Source organism: Carcharhinus amblyrhynchos, unplaced genomic scaffold (genome assembly GCF_965287045.1).
Source record: "Carcharhinus amblyrhynchos unplaced genomic scaffold, sCarAmb.v2.hapA chromosome_210, whole genome shotgun sequence".
Lineage (NCBI taxonomy): Eukaryota > Metazoa > Chordata > Chondrichthyes > Carcharhiniformes > Carcharhinidae > Carcharhinus > Carcharhinus amblyrhynchos.
The window spans coordinates 107,729-120,679 of NW_027649950.1; the positions used below are offsets into that span (position 1 = coordinate 107,729).

Here is a 12,951-nt window from a genome sequence, read left to right on the forward strand (position 1 = left end):
AGAGGGGTTGGAGGGGAGAGGGGCATAGAGGAGGGGAGAGGATAGAGGGGGAGAGGGGATGGGATGGAGGGGAGAATGGGAGGGGAGAGGAGGGGAGGGGGGATGGACGAGAAGGGAGATGGAAGAGTCAGATGGAGGGGAGAATGGAGGGGATGGAGGGGAGAATGGAGGGGCGAGGGCGATGCAGGGGAGGGGAGAGGTGGGATGAGGGGGATGGAGGAGAGGGGGATGGAGGAGAGGAGGGTTGGAGGGATGGAATGGAGGGGAGGAGGGATAGAGAGGAGGGAGATGGAGGGGAGGGGGATGGAAGGGAGAGAGGGGGATGGAGGCGCGAGGGGGCACGAAGCGTTAAGGGAGAGATGGGATGAGGGAGAATGAAGAGGAAAGGGGAATAGAGGGGAGAGGAAGATGGAGGGGAGAGGGGGCATGAAGGGGGAGAGGAGAGATGGGATGAGGGGGGATGGAGGGGGAGGGGAAGGGAAGGGGGGATGGAGGGGGAGGAGAGATATGGGATGAGGGGTTGGAGGGAGGGTGATGGAGGGGAGGATGGATGGGAGAGGGAGGATGGATGGGAGAGGGGGAATGGAGGGGAGAGGGGGTGGGGGAATGGAGGGGAGAGGGGGTGGGGGAATGGAGGGGAGGGGGGTGGGGGAATGGAGGGGAGAGGGGGTGGGGGAATGGAGGGGAGGGGGGTGGGGGAATGGAGGGGAGAGGGGGGGGGAGGAATGGAGGGGAGGGGGTAGGGGAAAGGGGAGGGGAGGGGCAGGGGAAAGGGGAGGGGAGGGGCAGGGGAAGGGGAGGGGAGGGGAGGGGAGGGGCAGGGGAAAGGGGAGGGGAGGGGCAGGGAAGGAGGGGTAGAGGGAAAGGGTAGGGGAAAGGGGAGGGGTAGGGGAAAGGGGAGGGGTAGGGGAAAGGGTAGGGGAAAGGGGAGGGGTAGGGGAAAGGGTAGGGGAAAGGGGAGGGGTAGGGGAAAGGGTAGGGGAAAGGGGAGGGGTAGGGGAAAGGGGAGGGGTAGGGGAAGGGGAGGGGCAGGGGAAGGGGAAGGGGGGGCAGGGGAAGGGGAAGGGGGGGAAGGGGAAGGGGGGGAAGGGGAAGGGGGGGCAGGGGAAGGGGGAGGGGGAGGGGAAGGGGAAGGGGGAGGGGGAAGGGGGAGGGGGAAGGGGAAGGGGGAGGGGGAGGGGAAGGGGGAGGGGAAGGGGGAGGGGGAGGGGCAGGGAAAGGGGAGGGGAGGGGCAGGGAAAGGGGAGGGGAGGGGCAGGGAAAGGGGGAGGCAGGGGGAGGGGTGGGGTGGGGTAGGGGTTGGGGGGGAGGGGGAGGGGCAGGGGAGGGGTGGGGTGGGGTAGGGGTTGGAGGGGAGGGGCAGGGGGAGGGGAGGGGTAGGGGTTGGAGGGGTGGGGTAGGGGTTGGAGGGGAGGGGAGGGAGGAGGGGGGGTGGGGGGGGTGTGGGGGGGGGTGGGGGGGGTGGGGGGGGGGAGGGGAAAGGGGAAAGGGGAGGGGAGGGGAAAGGGGGAGGGGAGGGGAGGGGAAAGGGGAGGGGAGGGGAGGGGTAGGGGAAAGGGGAGGGGAGGGGAGGGGAAAGGGGAGGGGTAGGGGAAAGGGGAGGGGAGGGGAGGGGTAGGGGAAAGGGGAGGGGAGGGGAGGGGTATTGGAGGGGGAGGGGAAAGGGGAGGGGTGGGGGAAAGGGGAGGGAGGGAAGGGGAGGGAGGGAAGGGGGAGGGGGGGAAAGGGGAGGGGGGGAGGGGGGAAGGGGGAGGGGGGAAGGGGGGAAGGGGAGGGGGGAAGGGGAGGGGAGGAGTAAGGGAGGGAGGGGGGGGGAGGGGAGGGGAGGGGAGGAGTAAGGGAGTATGAGGGAGTAGTGGGGAGGGTGGGGTAGTGGGGAGGGTGGGGTAGTGGGGGAGGGTGGGGGGGGACGTGAGGAGGGTGGGGTGGGTGGGGAGGGGGAGTGGGGAGGGTGGGGAGGGGGGACGTGAGGAGGTGGGTGGAGGGGGGGACAGCGAGGAGGGTGGGGGGGGGGCAGCGAGAAGATGGCGAGGGGGGGCAGGAGGAGGGTGGCGAGGGGGGCAGGAGGAGGGTGGCGAGGGGACGTAAGGAGGGTGGGAGGGGGATGTGAAGAAGGTGGGGAGGGGATGTGAAGAGGGGGCAAGAGGGAGGAGCAGGAGGAGGGTGGTGAGGGTGGCGAGGGGGGGACAGGAGGAGGGTGGCGAGGGTGACGTAAAGAGAGTGGGGAGGGGACGTGAGGAGGGGGGCAGGAGGAGGGCTCATTCAGAGGGAAGTGTTATCACTGTGAGCTACAACACCGGGTAACTGCAGGGTGAGGATGGATTGCCAATACACAGTAGCATGCGAGCTGTGGTCTGTGCCTCCCCGCTCTCTGCAGATGAAAGTTAGCAGTAGCCATAAAGCAATGAGGTGATGATTGGTGTGCCAAGTTGGTATAATTACTTTTAAAGACTCTCGCTTCTTGTAAAGTGCGAGGCCCACACAATTGACTTCGTGAGGAAAGTCAGTCTTTTTGGTAATTGATTTTGAAATACTATCTACGCACTGCTTTTTAATTCAGACACATCTTAAACTACAAAGCAATTTGGCTCCGAATGATCCGCGGTTATTTCAATCTTGATCAAATGCTGAGGTTCAAACCCCTCGGTGCCATTCCGGGAAGTGTGGCTGAGAGGAACAAGGGATTGAGTGGCGGCTGATAAAACTTAATCGCGAGTTTCTACCTGCTCAGACTCTGAGCACAGTGCACTCCGCCCGTTCCGTCACCACACAAACTTAACTATAGGTATGCGTTTAATGTACAGCCGCTAAATAGGAAATCATGACTGGGATATCCCAGAATGTGTAAAACAAAACACAATTAATTTACAACTGCGAGAGGCAGAATTTAGAATCCTTCTCCACTCAATTTAGATCACATCAATATGAATTAACTTGACCTCTTTGTTTAGTTCCGAGCGCTATTATTCATTCTGCAGTGACTTAATTTGATCATGCTTAACATTTGATGGTATCTCATAATACTTGGCGAGTATATACCAATTAGCCAACTGATATATATCTATTTAAACCTCTTATTGAGCTTATTTGCAAACCCAAATTCGACGGATGTCAACACTTGCAACCGTATTTACTTTTTTTTTGGAGGGGAGGCCAGCCATTGAGAAGCGACAAGGGGGGGCGGGGGGGAGAAAGAAGTGCAAAGTTGTTCCTGAGCTGAACATTTCTCTGATGTCTCTGTGTTGGGGAATTTTATTATAAAGAGAAACTCCCACTTTACCAGCAACAAGTTCAATAAATAAACATGTCGTGGGGGGGTTGGGGGGTTGGGGGGTTGGTGCTTGGCTGTGGGGAGACTGCTGCAATTGTACCATGAAATAAAAGGGAGCATTTGTTTTCGAAGGCTACATGGGAGAGCGTGAACATCAGTCGGAAGCCCCTGTTCAGCCAGGAAACTCTTCATTAGCGCTTCCCACACGTGCTCGCCAGATGTGTCCATAAAGGAGGAATTGAGTAGAGTTGTAGGTAATAATCTGCCTTTTGTTCCACTGATATTGTTTTAAAGATTTGAGCGTGGCTGCCGTCTTGGAGGATGTCTGCGCGCTTCCACGCTGAACCTAGGATGATTTTGTTTTGGAAAAAAGAAATCCTCTTTTTTTTTGCAGTTGCCAGGACAAAGATCAAATACAAAAAAAAACTCAGCCCGGACCCATTAAACACAGAGAGGAAGATGGATAATGTTAATTAATCTACATTTTAAATAGTAATTATGTCATCCCACGAGACCAAGAAACAGATCAAATTAAAAATTAAAATGTGATTCAATCTTCAGCAATATGAAATTGCGGTTCACCACCTTTTGCCTGTTCTCGATCCTGCATTTGAAACAGAGTCTGGAAGGGAGTATAGTGGGTTGGGGTGGATGTGGGTGTGTTAAGTTTTATTAGTGTCACCAGTAGGCTTATATTAACACTACAATGAAGTTAGTGTGAAAAATGAGTCGCCACACACCAGCGCCTGTTCGGGTACACTGAGGGAGAATTTAACACGGCCATTGCACCTAACCAGTACGTCTTTCAGACTGTGGGAGGAAACCCATGCAGATACGGGGAGAACGTGCAGACTCTACACAGACAGTGACCCAAGCCCGGAATCCAACCCGGGTCCTTGGTGCTGTGAGGTAGTGGTGCTAACCACTGTGCTGTAAAGTAGATGAGGGTGTAGGAGGATATAAAATGGGTGAGGATGTGGGTGGTTGTAAAATAGGTGAGGGTGTAGGACGGTGTAAAATGGATTGGGAAGGGGGAGGGGTGGGGGATGTGAGGAGTGTTTTCAGTGGCTGGCATTGCCCACATCGAGTGTGCCGTCATTGGGCCACCAGCGTTCCTGGGGTTAAAAAATAGAAAAGGTTGGATGAAATCAGCAAACTGGGCAGCATCTGTGGCCAGAGGAACAAGAGTGCAAGTGACCATTCCTAGCGTCCTGGTGGCAATGGTGTCAGTGATGTCAGGAGGATGTTTCAGGTGACTGGACTTGAAGCTGTGGACTACCCCAGTCAAGTGTCGATATACCCGAGGGTGCTGACTATTTGCAGAGATAAGTTCCAGACAGCCAGGTAGACTGATCCATCGGCCTGTCTCTATCTCCCTCTGCCATTTTCCAAGGTAAAACTTCCCCGCCTTGCGTTCCAACACATCATCTTCCAGCCGGCCCACCAACCTCCTCTGCCAGTTTAAACCATCGGCTCTAAAACTATGCAAACGTTTCTGGATAGAGAAATCATTTTCACATCATTATTTAAAAAACAATTTTTTTTTCTCTGCCTCGCAAATCTGCGGGGAATATCTTCCATTATCCGTTAGTCATCTGCGCTAATTAACTTTCTACTTGAAGTAAGGTAGAATCTGTTAGAAATTAACACTGTGCGGTCTTCCAGGTCTGATCACCATGCTACAATGGGTAGCTTTCAAAACGTACATATGGTCCTCCTTCTAAGGAATTGATTAAGTGAGTCCGGATGAAATTCAAATCCTTTGATTTGACCTTTGCCTGGCCTGAGAGGTTGCAATTCACATAACAATTTCCTTTTGTTCTTTGTTGCCGTTATTAATCCAATATGAGACTCGAATTAATCAGGGTAATGCGTTGTTACATCTCTAATTCACAGCCCCACTGTTTGTGTCTTTTTTAATTAAAGGAGAATGATAGCATGCTGATGTTGGCCTCCTCTGCTCATCATAGAGGGAAAGGCTAAATGGGCAGGATGAGATTAGTCCAAGGTTCCACTTAATTGTTTTTTTTCCCGTCTCTCTCTCTCTCTTCCCTTTTTTTTAAATGAAGGTTGCGAGCGAACATGTTAATTCCAGCAGCCTGGGTATAAAGAGTTGCAGTTCAATTCCATCGCCTCTAATGGCTTAGGAGGTCAGTACGTTTTAAGGCCTCAGTCGTTTATTAGAGAGAGGGGTGGGGGGTGGAATCTTTTCTCCACAATACACCACCCCCCCACCACTCTCTTTCTTTCAATACCGTGGTGCTGTTTGGTGTGGTAGAGAGAGAGGGGGGGGGTGTGTGGTGGGGGAAGTGTTGTCTAACACTCGGGAAGGCTGGTTAATTTGCGCTAACTAGATGAGAATAAATGCGGTACATCATATTTCATTAGCAATCCTATTTAGCCGGCCCCTTTATCCCTAAATGGTCCCGAAGCCTCACTTTGTGCGTTTTTTTTTGTGGGGAGGGAATGGGCGATTAGGCCAGTGACAATGCCATCTCCCACCTTCACCGAACTCAAAACTACCTTCTGGGCCTCAACACCACCCCCTATCCCAGGAGTGTAGGGGTTCGGTGCTGATACATTTGCTGTCTGCTCTGTATACCGTTAAGCAGAGTTGAGATCATTATGCCCTCCTGTATTTGAGTCATTTTTATTTAAGATGTCCAAACAATAGGCTGTTGATTGAAGGGACGGGGCAGAACAATAAACTTCTGTGTCACATAATAGCCCACCATTTGCAAGCTCCGCTTTAGAAGGGCCCTCTTTATTGTTTTTTTTTGTACAAAAAAAATGGACCTCAGGAGGAGGAATATTTTGCTGAGGTATGTCATTATTTTGCAAATTTCTATTATCTCATCATGTTGTCTTCATTGTAAATTGCAGCTAATTAGGAACCTAGTTAGAGCATAGGCTTTGAGCCTGGCTTTTTATTTTGAAAGGAACACACAGATTACCACACTACAAGAGAGGAAGGAGTAGAAAAAGGAGATTAATCTGGTTACCTTGGCAACCCTCGCTTCCATCTGCGAAGAACAATACATTTTTGTTTCTTTGGTTCAGTTCAAATCTGCTTTGTTTAGGGGAAGAGAGAGAGAGAGAGAGAGGGGAGGGGAAAAAAACGTGGCCTCTGTAACAATGCCGAATTCTGTCTGCTTGGCTATACTGGGTGCAATTTCTCTGTAAGTTGGGGGCTGGAGTGAATCGGAAGATGAAAGGAACGAGGAGTTTGAGCGCTGTCAAAGGTCGTGACCTCGCTGCACAAAACCAGCAGTTTTACTCCTAAATCCCTTCTCCTGAAAAGCTCTTAATGAAATAATATACTATGGATTTGAACACCTCGTAGTCTTTTATTAAATAACAAGGACCTCTACATTTTTGAATTAAGTTCCCTTCCTCCCTCCGTTCACTCGGGCTGGGAGGATCTTTACAGTGGGGATTAGTTTGAAAAATGGTAAACTTTTCACTTTTAAAGTACTTCATACGGCGCTCCAAGAGTTTTTTTTTAAAAACAGAGGACAGCAACACCCACCCCACCCGGCTGGAGCTGAGTGGGAGGGCGGGGGAGTGCGTACCTGATAGACACTTGATTTTTATTCACCAGCTGATAAATAGCCAGGGAGCCGGTGAGACAGTTTGACAGTTACCGGCTGCAACCCAAATGGTGTATCCTCATGATAAGCTGCTAGGAGGGGGAAGGGGGTGGGTGAGGTGGTAATTAACCATTCCCTCGCTGGTTGGGCACCACCATCTCCCGGTATGGGGTAGGGTTGGTGGTGGTGGGGGTGGGGTCTCATGCCAGTTTGTGACATAAACCAAGTTGTGTACAGAACCGGGTTTGGCTTGGTCAGAACAACTGGGATCCGTCACGGTCGCGTTTTTTTGTTGTCCAAATAAAACGACTTTTCGTTCGCCATCCAAGATAGTGGGTGTTAAACTTTTTCTTCTTGTTTTTTTTGCTCCACTCCGGCAATTCCTCGGGCCGCAACGGGGGACAGCTGGCTAAACGCAAGGGTAGCTATAGCCATCACTGCGTCCCTACCTGCGTTACAGTTGAGATAACTACATCTCCTCCTCCTCCGGCGAGAAGCCGGCAGGATTCATCCTGGTCTGTCCAGTTCCTGTTCCTTTTTTTGCGATGGAATTTAAATACAATACATTCAGTATTGGCCATTCAAACACAAACTGGATTTCACCCACAGTATTGTTCTGTAAATATTTAGGAACTTCCTGTGTATAAAATGTCTCAGTTTAGCACTGTCATCACTTCCATTAGTTCCACTGGGTGTAGGTTCAATTTGGTGGCAGGTTCTGTCCAGTAACGCATTGAAATTGTTTGACCTGCGCAAGGGGAGAATCTAATTTGCAGAGAATTGTGCTAATGTGAATAACCTCAGTTGTAAAACAAGATTTGTTCTATGCTTGTACAGAGCGATTTGACCAGGAGCAGCTTACGTGGTCAATTTTTTTTTCTCCCTGTTGTATATTTATTGGGCAGAAGGGTGATATGCGTGCTTTCTTGAAAGTGCGTGTATATAAGTCAGTATGTGCGTTGGTGCATGTGTACACGCGTGTGTACATGCACAAACGTGTGTGCGTGATGTGTGGAACATTTACCTTGTGGCATTTCCCCTGCCGGAGAATGTTGCCGGCGGACAATGGACGCTTTTAGTTCCACTGACCAAGGCTAGTCAATGTTTGCCCAGTCCTTTCCCCTGTAATTGGAAGAGATTTCACTCGTGCACTTTGCAGTGGCTGCTTTGACTCCACGGAGCACAAACGAAATGAAAGGCATGTTTTGATTTTGACATAATAAATATTTTCCTGATAAACATGTGGACACAGGGTGGACTGCCGCGGAGCAATATGGAAAGTGGAAGTCTGGTCTGGCGAGTACAACAACCGAGCCGAGGCAATGGACTGCGGTATTGGCCCGGAGCTCTCCTTTAACGTTGTCCAGCTGCATGGCAGATAGTCTCGCTCCCCCCCACCCCACCAACTCCGCTTTATTTTTAGTGTACACGGTGCCAGCATGGACATGGGTTAGAGAAACTGTTGAAGCATTGTCTATTCGACTTCCCAGAATAGCCCAAGTTAATCACTTCGGCTTTAAAGGGAATTTCCTCACGGAATTCTCTCCAGAGGGGGGAAAGAATCTAATCAACTGACCTGTCGAATCCGACAATAAAAGGGCCTTTTTATTTTGGGCGGGTTCTTTACTGTAGCCTTTTGTACAGAGTGAACCCTCCCAGTAGGAGTGGATAGTTGGGTCTGTGTGTTGTGTGTGTAATGTGTACAGCCTTCTGTGCATTACTAACCAGATGCTGCATTGCATTGGCCAGTTCAGCTTCAATCTGTATATCATCTGATGTCAGGTTCTATTACCTGGATACCTCAGTCCCCCAGTCAGATTGGAGCTAGATAAGTCCTGATATTATGACTCCTCTACATTGAAAGTGGAAGCTCTCTCTCTCTCTCCCTTAATATTCTCTCACTAGTTGCAGCCCGCATGATTAGGAGCGATTAAAGGGACTCAAAACTGGGCTTCTTCTGTTCTCTCTCTCTCTCTCTCCCTCTATACCCCTTTTCTCTGGTATTACTGTTAAATTTGGCACGGCGGGGAGAGAGGGGGGGGGGGGGTGGGTTGTCCTCACGTTTCCATGGAGGACGCGTTCAAACTTGATCCCGATGACTTAAAAAATCGGTGCCTGTAAATTTGCACCCACTCTGGCGAGTCCAAGTCCTCTCGACAAAAAAAAAAGCCAAGAGAGAGCGATCGGGTGAGTGACACGTTGTTTACAGGTCCCCCGAGAAGGGGCCTCTGCTGTATTTCATCTGTTAAAGTTGCCTTTTCTTTCCTTTGACAATGCCCGATTGTTTTTTTTTCTTGCGGAGAATGCAGGTTCCAAACGCAAGGGAATGCGGTGCTATATTTTTTTCTGCCAAATTCCTATCTCTCTTGTTTTCTTTGCACAGTGCTCACAAAGGAGCCATAACTTAACTGTGAGCTCTCGCTCTCTCTCTCTCTCTCTCGCTCTCTCTTTCCCCCCCCCCCCCCCCCCCCTTCTTCTCCCCGGTGCCACAAAGCTCCTCTTGTTGCTTGGCAAATAAGCATTTTTGGACAATGAAGAGGCAGCCATCCCGTCAGTCACGGTAGTAGTGGCGAGTCAGGGAGGTGGCTCCGGGGCGGCCGGCAGTGATCTGGGGGACTGGGAGCAGCAAAGATAAAGTCAGCGAGAGTTCCTCACTTTTTAAAGGCACTTTGGCGACTCTCTCTCCCCTCTGGCTTTTTATAGTTATTGTTTTCTTGAAATTTTTTTTTTGGTGTGTGTGTGTTAATTTCGCCAACTGAAATTTCGGGCACGTGATCAGCTGCTCCAGAGGAATGCAGAAATTGCCAGATTGAGTTTGAAACAGTTTGTTGATGCTTTGTTTTGACAGCGGCAAGTTCCTGCTTCCAGTATGCTCAGTGGTCCTCAATTGCCTCAGGAATTCAAAAGGTGAGTTCAACTCGGGGAAGAGAAATAAGTTTATCACAAGGGCTGATCCCTCTCCTCCCCCCTTTTAAACTGCGACTGTTTTAAAATCTTGTTTTAAGAGGCAAAAAGAAGTTAACGGTAGCATTCATTTATGTCCTGCTTTCTCACTGGGAAGGGTATATATGAAGTGTGCGCGCCTTGTTTCGCTGGTGTTTCGCTTTTTTTTTGTTTCATTTAGTCAACTGTTCGTAGAAGGGAGGCCGTTCGGCCCGTCATGTCTCTGCCAGCTCTTTTGAAAGGGCTTCGCCCCCTTCCCCATTAGCTCTTCCGGCTAAAGGCAAAAACATCTGTTGATCCGCCTTTCTTTATATTCGTTATTCCTAATCTCCTGTGCCACCTTCCTTCTCACCTCTCAGCTAGCAGTGCGGTGTTAGCCGCTGATGTTCCTTTACTTTTGCCTGCTGCACCTCAACAGGTTGAGTGTGAAGGGGAGGGTATCTTGTTGGCGACCACGTACATTGTTTCCCCCTTGTCCACGGGAACAGGGCGCGATGATCGGGTGCCTTTAGACCTCCTGGGGCGCTGTCACATGAGCAGACAGTTGCCACACCGCTTTTGAGAAATGGACATTGGTCAGAAATGCCCCCAAGCTAGGACTTAAATGCTTCATCTTCCTGTGTGTGTGTTCCCAATGCTCCATTGAGAATTGATGGCAGTCTGACATTAAGGACTTTGTTCGTGTCCTCCTTTGTAGACAGGAAGCTGTGCTGGCAACCTCAGCTCTGAGGCACACACACACACACACACACACAGAACACAAAGGTTCGTCTTGAGGGGAGCAGGGCTGGATGGGTGATGGGTTATATTATCATATAAAGAGGGGTTTCTTTTCTCTCTCTCTCTCTCCCTAGGCCCTTGTTTAACTTAAGATAATTAGACCCACATTTGTAGTCCCCCCCCCCTCTCCCCCGACATGTCTCCCCGTGGCTTTTCAGAAACAATTCTCACCCCCGTTTCATCCCACCTTGAAGCGGGCGCACAGAGGGAAGACCGTTTGAGAACTTTTCCATAGATATGCGGCAAACACCCCAAAAAGGAATTCTTGCTTGGTAACTTATCTCGTTTTTTTTCTCTCTCTCTCTCTTTCTAACACGCCGATCTTTCCCTTCTGATTTTTATGAAGCGATTACCAAATGTAATGAAAAAAAAAGATAGAGATGAGTGGGGTGTTATGATTACAATCGGTGCTATTGGGTTTATTTTTGAAAAAAAAGGACTTTCTCTTGCCCTGAATGTGCACATTGTACACTAGTCATTACCTAGAAACGCACAGTAGCAACAGTTTTCCTTTACACCTACAAAGACCTCTCACATTTTATTCATTGGCAGGGAGAGAAACAAAAGTTCCTATTATGTTTAAGTAAAATAAACAGGAATGTAATGGGCGATTGCATATCTCCATGTAGACTTTCTCCCAGTTAACTGAGTCATTGGCATGCTCTCGGCGCGCTTGGAGAACAACAGTTTATTCAGCTGGACTCTCGCTGAATTTTAATACTTTAAAAGCATATATAGCCCCGAGGAAACGGGACACCAGCAACTGGATGTCAAAAATCACCGTCTGCCCTTCATACAACCGAACGGTGTTCCAAAAATGTCACTGTTTTCAAGTACGCCCAGTTGAGTGTGGAATGAATCACTTTCGCTGCGTTGTACTCAGAACACTTATCAAACTGATGTGTCAAGGGTAACAATAACGTGACAATTGCGAGAAGTAAGTGATTAGAAATAATTTAATATAATTCCAGTACGTGTACCTCGAAGAGGGAGCTTCAGACCAAATATTTGCAAAAGCTCTGTGAAATTATTAAATCCAAGTAATTGACTGCTATTTAGCTCTTTGGGCACTGCGGGTCCTTTGGGATTTTAAACACGCGAATAGTTCCTTTTTCTCATCGTAGAAACAGTTCCGAAATTAGATACGATGTCGAGGCCTCTCGCCGCCGAGGAGATTGGAAAGAAAGTTAAAAGTTTTAGCGTGGCCTTTCTGCAACCAGGCGTCCCGAACCATCCCTGAAACCCGTCCAGTGCTGTAGGTGCAGACACCACCTCCTACATTTGTCGCAGATAAACCGGAGAGCGAAAGATAAGGACAGGGTCTTCCGTAGCCAGGTAGGGTTCTGGAAACAGACTAAAGGGAGGCAGGTGCAAATACTGGATGGAACTAAAGTTGCTCAGTGGCACCTGCATCATTGAGTGGCCTCATTTTGTAATGTTATTTGAAAATATTGTTTGGCAGCTGCCGAATATAGATGTGTGTGCCTCCGTCTGTGTGTGTGTTCATGCCTGCGTGTGCCTCTGTATGTTTGTGTGTCTGTGTATGCCTCTGTCTGTGTGTGCCTGTGCATGTGTGTTTGTGTATGCGCCTCTGTACGTGTATGTCTGTATTTATCTATGTGCCTGTGTATGTCTATGTATGCCTGTTTGTGAGTATGTGTGTGTTCATGCCTGTCTGTGCACCTCTGTCTGTGTATCTGTCTGTGTGTGTTTGTGACTGTGTGTTTGCCTGTGTATGTCTCTGTGTGCACCTGTTTGTGTGTTCATTCCTATGTGTGTGTGCCTCTGTCTGTGTGTGCCTGTTTGTGTATCTGTCTCTGTGTGTGTGTAGGTCTGTGTGTAACTAGGTATGCCCAGACACTGAAAGGCATTTGACAGCATAAAGCCAGAAACAAATTTAGCAGCTAAGTGTGCTTTGTGGCAGATTATCTACAGCAGATCATGATCAGGATCTCAACCAAATGCAGCAAGTGGCTTTCCAAAATTGTGAGCAGGAGTATGGAGAGCAAGCAACAAAATTAGGGAATGGCAGGATGGGTCTGGTTGCAGTCTGGAAAAGAGAGGGAGAGATAGGAAATGGTGGAGAGAGGCTGGTGACCCAACTCTGTGAGAACATTTTCCATTTATTTAAATGTGAATGTGTGTACTAATCCCATTTGTCCATTTCACAAGGGTCTTTCTAGATGAATAACGCGAACACATCAGATGGAGCTTCTATTTTTGCAAGCTTCAATCTTTGTGGTTTTGCATTGTGCAATCTTTAGTTTTGAAATATTGTTGCCATCTTTATTCTTCAGACTGTTCTCCTTGATTGGGTAATCAAACCCAGACATCTCAGCACATGTGCCTTCCAAAACCCTTTCTTGC

The 12,951-nt window shown here is 49.5% G+C and overlaps 1 protein-coding gene across 1 annotated transcript in view; it reads left to right on the forward strand.

Moving 5' to 3' along the window:
* Positions 1-5,388: 5,388 nt before the first annotated feature.
* Positions 5,389-12,951, forward strand: part of LOC145338879 (transcription factor SOX-5-like) — a gene marked incomplete at its 3' end in the record, with an annotated part of 172,861 nt that continues 165,298 nt past the window's right edge. Inside the window, exons 1-2 of the mRNA XM_080183282.1 lie at positions 5,389-5,421; positions 9,710-9,768. Coding sequence (XP_080039408.1) covers positions 9,731-9,768 — 38 coding nt within the window. The remainder of the gene's footprint in view (positions 5,422-9,709; positions 9,769-12,951) is intronic.